Raw genomic sequence first — 7491 nt, forward strand, 5'->3', positions numbered from 1 at the left:
ATCACAGTTTTGGTTCTCTGTTTCCCACAGACGGCGCCAGTGATGATGTGGCGAATTTTTGATGGGAATAAATGCAAGTAATAAATGATCACAACACGAGAAATTACGTGGTTCGATTTACTGAGGTAAATCTACGTCCACGGGAAGAAGAGAGGGCAAATTTGTATTGCTTGGTCTCGCTTACAGATTACAACACTGATTTGCTATAAGATTCAGGATCTAGAGAGCTTAACCCCGGTCTATCTGATCTAAGTTCTATTTATACATTCGAATTAAGATCGTGGTTTGCAGCCCTGGTAGTGGGGTTGATAACTGCTTAATACCACTAAATAGATCGTGGGTGTAGTGGAGGTCGTGGAGATCCTGCATGGGTCCACTATCTCCTTGTTCGGTTGAATACTGAGACCGAACTGCTGAGACCGAACTGCTGAACTTTGCCGATCAGCTTTTGCCGATCTGAGAGTTGAGCTCGATTGGTCGGCTTTTACCGAGCTATGGGCTGTGACCGAACTCTTTGGTTGTGCCGATCTGAGAGTTGAGCTCGATTGGTCGGCTTTTACCGAGCTATAGGCTGTGACCGAACTCTTTGGTTGTGCCGAACTGATACTCTTTCTTGGGTTTTGGGCTGATGGGCCGTCACTGCTATTGGGCTCGCAATTATTGTTTAGTTGTTTAGTTCGTATCCCATCAAAGGTCAAAGAATTATGAGACATTAATTATTGATTAAATTTATAATAAATTATATTGGGATCACTAAAAGTCATTTAGACTACACTTCCATTAATTTAACACGTGAATTAATTTTGTTCTGTTAAAATCAACCGAACACGTGTATTTAAAAGTGGAGAATAAAAATAAGTTTGTAATACTAGATTCAATATTCATTACAACAAAAGTTCCCCTAAGAATTAAAGTAGTCTCACGCGCCCCCAATTCAGACTCACTCTCCCTATCTAGGGTTTTGCAAAAAAGCTCCCAGAATCCGATTCAAAAACACAATAGGTTTATCGAATCTGCTTCTCTATCTTCGTTTCAATAGTCGCTCATTATTCCTTTAAAAAGTTATAAGCACAGAACACAGAGAGAGAGAGAGAGAGCGACATGGGTAGAGGGAAGTTTAAGGGCAAGCCGACTGGCCGCCGCCAATTTTCCACACCCGAGGAGATGAGTAAGCTTTCTACTGCGATGCATATGATATTTGATTTTGACTGGGGAGGTGTTGTGTATATGCCTGCAGGAGAAAAACTTCATTTGATCCATGTTTCTTTGGCTATTTTGTATATGAATTACCAATTCCTGGACTTTTTAGTTGCTTTGATGAGATGCTGCTATTTTGTCTGTGACGTTTATTTCCCCTTGTTCCATGGACGTAGGAAGGAACATTTCCGTTTGTTTGTTCAAATACAATTTGAAGTCCTGAATTATACATCATAGTCTTTTATTGCACGATTGAGAGTATTTCCTAGGGTGCAATATTTAATTTGAAGACACATACTCTCTTTAATACTAACAAAGAATGGTGTGGAAATTTGATGGATAAGTAGCAAAAACAAAGAGGAAGAGGAAATATGGGTAAAAATTGAGTTTCCTTCTCATCGTATCAAACAGTGTATCTAGAAAGCTACTGATATATTCCATAGCAATACAAGTTAAAAAACCAAAAAGAAAAAGGAAAAGGTTTGCACCAGGAGAACACTGCCCATTTCATTGGAGTTAGCCAATGTTGCAAACTCACAATTGGTGCTGAATTAGAAAAAAAGTCTAGATCCAAGATGACTGCAAACCATACATGATGGGTAAACCACACTTAAACCAGGTGTGAAAAGCTCAAGAGCTATTAGAGGCGTTTGAACTTGAGACCTTTGGCCTCAGGAATACCCAATTTTTCACTAGGCCATCCCTTAGGGGATGATCCAAGGCGTCTTCGTGTTTTTCCTATTACAGAATTGCTGTTTTTTCATGCTTATCTGAAAAAATCTCACCTTTTTTTATTCTCATTCGTTTCAATTACACAGTTGCTGGTAGTTCTGCTCGTCCCCGTACTTTCAGAAAGGTACTATATCTATTATTTTCCCACAAGTTCGTTAGTATTGTGATGATGAACTTCACTCCTATAAGTGTGCATTGTTGCAGATTTGGAGTTGTATTATCACATTATGAATTTATTTGCAATGAGAAAGCATGGCTAAAGAGAACATAATGGTTATTATATTAGCTATCTGTTCACTGAGTTGCATCTATCACATTCGTAGAGTTTCTGATTAATATATGTGCATAATGTTGTAATGAAGCTGATAAGGTGGATCTAATTGGTTTTATTATTTGATTTTTTTGGAAAGCAGATAGTTGTTACATAGTTGTGAATTGGGTCATGGATCCTTATGAGTTAGCCAATATGCTTTTAGATTTTTATGTTCATGTACACTAGCCTAGCAGCCTAGGTAATACCAATTTTTTGTTTTATTCTAACCTAGGTAATATCAGGTTTTCTGCTCATGTATTATATCCAATTATTTATTTGTTAATATATTTTGTACTAGTCGGTGGCCACTATGTTGTAACTTGGAGTCTGGTTCCTACTTTCTTATACGCTTGCCATTATAGTAAGAGCTTCAATCTTTTCTCATTCTAGAATAAGTGTTTTTTTTACTACCAGGAAGTAGCTGATGTTGTAGAAGATGAGAAATCTGATGTAGAGTCAGAAGAGGAATCTGAGGGTGAACCTGAAGTGAGTATAATTGTGCCTCTCTTTTTCTGCTAACTGAAAAGCCATTAATTTTCGTAGCCATATATTTCAATGAATGAGTTGACAAATGACAAGTTAACATGCTCACCTCATCTCTGCTAAATGCTGCTAACAGAAAGTGAAAGGTGCTGAGGGCGTCATTCAAATTGAAAATCCCAACCTGGTGAAGCCAAAGAACTTGAAAGCACGTGATGCAGATGTAAGTTGCATATGAAAGCCATTTTTCTTGGATGAACTCATGAAATCTATGTATTTTTTTATTTTTTTTTCTCTTCGGGTATTATGATATTATCACTTCCTCATCAACCTCTAAATTGGTTTTCCTCTGCTCTTGCACAGTTTGATAAAACAACAGAGCTTTCAAGACGTGAAAGGTTAGTGTGTGCTTCCTGCTGATACTTTCTTGAATTTTATTTCTTAAACTGATGACTTCAGAAATCTTTCTCCAGTCATTTTCATCCTCATTATTGACTTGCATTCACAAGTATTCATACAATTAGAAGTTATGTTGCTTGAGGGTTGCTTTAAGCTACTATACACTAATGGGTTAATATATTCTGATGATTTGGTATTCAGTGCTTACTGAATACTTAACATTGTTGTTCTCTTTACATCAATGAAGTTTCATTCCTTGTCTATTGCTTTAGAGAGGAGATTGAGAAACAGAAAGCTCACGAAAGATATATGAAGCTGCAAGAGCAAGGGAAGACTGATCAAGCAAAAAAGGATTTAGGTAATGTTAAATACTCTATTCTTTAAGGATATGTTTCATTCATTGCATGCTCATACACCTTCTCATCTCATAGGAAAAGCAATCTAGCCAAGTAGTGGCAAGTTTGAGCTCCATTACACAATACACGTTTGTTATGTATAAATAGTAAAAAATTATACTCTTTATGAATATCTTGAAGCTCGTGAGCCTGTCAAGCTTGGTTGATCTGGACTCAGTTAATTTGGTTTTGACTTGAGTTTTTTCTCAAGTTCATATCTTATTCTTTCCCAAACATACAGGACGTTTGGCTCTTATACGACAGCAAAGAGCAGATGCTGCTAAGAAACGCGAAGAGGAGAAAGCTGGTAACATTTCTATTTCTGTTTGCTTTCGTCCTAGTTTTATCTGTAGCTGATAATGGTTCGTTTCTGCAGCCAAAGATCAAAAGGTGGAAGGTCGCAAATAGTTTTGACATGCTGCTGCTTCAGTAAATGATACTGATTCTAAGCTACTACTATGGTATATGATACAGTTTCCAACTTTGATTCGAACACTGTATTCTACTGTTTTATTTCTGTCAACTTTGATCCACAAAAGACATTCACTTCATAATCTGGAAATACACTAAATCTGGTGCTACACTTTATTACTAATGTTCTCTAGTGTTAATTTTATTTCATTTGCTTATGATTCTAAATTACTTCTCTCTGTCCCACTATTTGTGATGAATTTCTTTTGTTCACGAGATTTTAGAAAATGATATTTATTAAGTTGAGTGTAGAGAATAAAGTTGAGTTAAGTGTAGAGAATAAAAGGTGTTGTATTTTGTCAAAAGAGAAAATTAACTTATAGTGGGACAATCCAAAATGGATAGTTGATCACTTATTGTGGAATGGATGAAGTACTTATTATTTTAGTACTACTTTGTTTCATAAGATTTTTCAGGCGACCTCTCAAATATAGAAAAAGAAAATCCTAAACGATTAACCTTTTTTTTTGCAGAAGTAAAATTGTTGGCCATGCCTTCATGTGTATGTTGCTTTATACAGTTTTCTGTACATTTTTAATGTTATTAATTTCGTTTTAATGAATATTCATTTCTAATGAGTGTTATTTTTACCTAAAATAAATTATAAATAAAAATTTACCATCATTTCTAATGGGTGCTTATTTGGTACTACTACTCCATTTTGTACGAATAGAAATCTGGGCTTTTAACCGTATGATAGATTGATTTGGGCTAATAAATATGTTGGGCCGCTTAAGCTTGAAGAATGTATGTTACAAGCCGTATTAAAGTTCTGAAATAGGTACAAGTATCTAGGAGGGAATATAAGCCATTTGATGATAATTTGATTATTTTGTGTTTTAAAATAAAAAATCCTAAGATTATTTTTAATGTTTATTGTCGGTCTTGTACAACAGAAAAAGTGGTTAGATTTTGATGAGGTGGGTGTCAGGGTAAAATGTAGGTAGGGTGAGGGGGATTTCCTTTAATCAAATCCGAAATCACAAGTCATAGAACCAAAAGTCTATCAGAAAGAGCTTTCAAACTTGTCCCATTCATGAACTAGCCACATTGGGAAAATCGAAACCATTTGTCTCACCTTATATTATCCACATCGCAACCCATAACTCTACTCTACTCTACTGTCCAAACAGACATCCCACTCTCTATCAATTTTTTTTTTATTTATAGTAGCACTCAGTAAAAGTACAAAAATTATCTTTTATTTTTAAGTAATTGTAACTAACGGTTGTTCACAATTTAGGGTACATCCCTCAATCATGGGGGAGTTAAGATATTCAACAAATTGCATATAATGAATTAAGAAGATCCTCCATATCCAACCAATTAAATGAATCCGAGCTCCACAAATTGATTGTTTAATCCAACACTCGGCCTTCCCTATTGTGTGAAGAAATTATGTTAGTTTAGTCATGCTATGATGTGGTAATATGTATATGAATGAAGAATATGCAGAGCTCTACTAAAACTAAGAGCATTCTTGACAAAGTCTTTTTGTGCTTCTTTACGTGCAAGTGTGATAGAAGAGTGAGCTAGCATACCCGCTTAAAACTATGTATGTTACTAACATAATAGTATCTCATGACAAGTACTCTATCCAATGGGATTCAAAATCTAAACCCTACTCTTACTACGATTTTAATTTTTTTCTATGTTTAGATTATCAAACATGAAGATTAATTATTAATATTGGAATAGAGTAAAAGATCATATTTTCAGAGGACAAATAGAGTATTAATTACTTCATCCGTCCCTTTGTAGCTGGGTCGTGCTCTTTTTTGGATTGTCCCACTGTAGCTGGGTCATTTTCTCTTTTGGCAAAAAATCAAACTTCTTGTCCATTGAGTTTGTTCTGTCCTGCTGCTACCAACTCAATGAACTTTCTCTAAGGGTGAACAAAAAAACCGAAAATCGAATATCCGAACCGAACCAAACCAAAATTTTGAAATTCGGTTCGGTTTTTTCGGTTTTTCGGTTCAGTTCGGTTTTTAAAATAAAAAAATTTCGGTTTTTCGGTTCGGTTCGGTTCGGGCGAAGAAAAAAACCGAAAAACCGAATTATATATATTCTATTAATTTAATATATTATATTATATATAATATATATTCTTTTAATATATTCTACTATATAATATATATTATATGTATTATTAATTTTATATTATATATAAATATTCTATTAGTATATATAAAATAAAATAAAATACACATATATAAAATATATTTATATAATATTTATTTTTTTCAGGTTTTTCGGTTTTTTTTCGGGTTTTTCGGTTTTGTTCGGGTTTTTCAGTTTTTTAAGTTCGGTTTTCGGTTTTTCGGTTTCGATTTTTCGGTTTTTCGGGTTCGGTTCGGTTTGTATTTTGAACTAAATTCAGTTTTTCGGTTTTGGCAAAAAACCGAACCGAAACCCGAATGCACACCCCTAACTTTCTCTACCAGTTCCGATTGAGACATGCAAGATATCTATACAATGACTTTCAAAGATAAAAGGGATGGTAGCCATAAAAGAGTGACAAAACTCATAGATTCGACCACGCACATTGCACACGTGGTCATCTCGATCAACCACATGACATGTGTTGTACACTCGTTGGCAACGGGACACAACTTAAATATAGTTATTTTACCTTAAAAGATGAAACTTAAATATAGCTGTTCTAAAGTTTTTTATTTTTTATTTTTTATTTTTTAATCAATAATTAATTTTTTATTTTCTTTTTGAATTTATATGTTCTTTTGAGGTACAATTCTTGTCTTTTTAATCCCTTCTTATAAATACTCTGCTTCTATAACATTATATTCACACTGCAAAATCACTTCTTTTCAAATTTTAATAATGTACTCACTCCGTTCCATAATACTGAAATCATTATTTCATTTCGGGACGTTCTTTCATAGTAGAGTCATTTCCCTATTTAGCAAAAAGTAACACTTTTATCTAGGGCTGGCAAAATATACTGAAATACTGAAATACCGCACTTACCGTACCGAAAAAATACCGAAAATACCGCATTTTTCGGTACGGTATGATACCTTACCGTTAGATTTATGTACGACAAAGGTATGAATTTTGCATATACCGCGGTATACCGCAATTACTGTATATATACCGTAATTTTGCGGTATATACCGTTAATAATTATATATATTTAATATATTTATTATTTATAAAATTATAATATTTATGTTTTCAAAACTAAAGAAAGATTAGTCATTAGAGGCGTAAAGCATTATTCATTAACCCTAATTCTTAATCTCAGATTCTCAATTCTCCATTCACGCCGCAGCAGCACTCCACCACCACCACTCCACCGCACCATTCCACCACCACTCCGCCGCACCACTCCACCGCACCACTCTGTCCACCACCGTCCACACCCTAATTGGTAAGTATTATACATAATTGATAGTGAATTTAATTTTTATCCCTTTTGGCAATTTTGTCTAATTCAATGGGTTGTTTGTTGGGATTTAGGAATGAATTAATGGGTGTGAAGTG

The 7491-nt window shown here is 34.5% G+C and overlaps 1 protein-coding gene across 1 annotated transcript; it reads left to right on the top strand.

The window, feature by feature from the left end:
- Positions 1-885: 885 nt before the first annotated feature.
- On the top strand, positions 886-4111 carry LOC121743165 (28 kDa heat- and acid-stable phosphoprotein-like). The gene is made up of 8 exons (XM_042136390.1): positions 886-1168; positions 2016-2053; positions 2657-2728; positions 2862-2945; positions 3086-3120; positions 3394-3479; positions 3758-3823; positions 3893-4111. The coding sequence occupies exons 1-8, from the start codon at positions 1102-1104 to the stop codon at positions 3922-3924; spliced, it is 480 nt and encodes a 159-aa protein (XP_041992324.1). The 5' UTR covers positions 886-1101; the 3' UTR covers positions 3925-4111.
- The last annotated feature ends 3380 nt before the right edge of the window (positions 4112-7491 follow it).

The sequence above is a fragment of the Salvia splendens genome, chromosome 8 (genome assembly GCF_004379255.2).
Source record: "Salvia splendens isolate huo1 chromosome 8, SspV2, whole genome shotgun sequence".
NCBI classification, from domain to species: domain Eukaryota; kingdom Viridiplantae; phylum Streptophyta; class Magnoliopsida; order Lamiales; family Lamiaceae; genus Salvia; species Salvia splendens.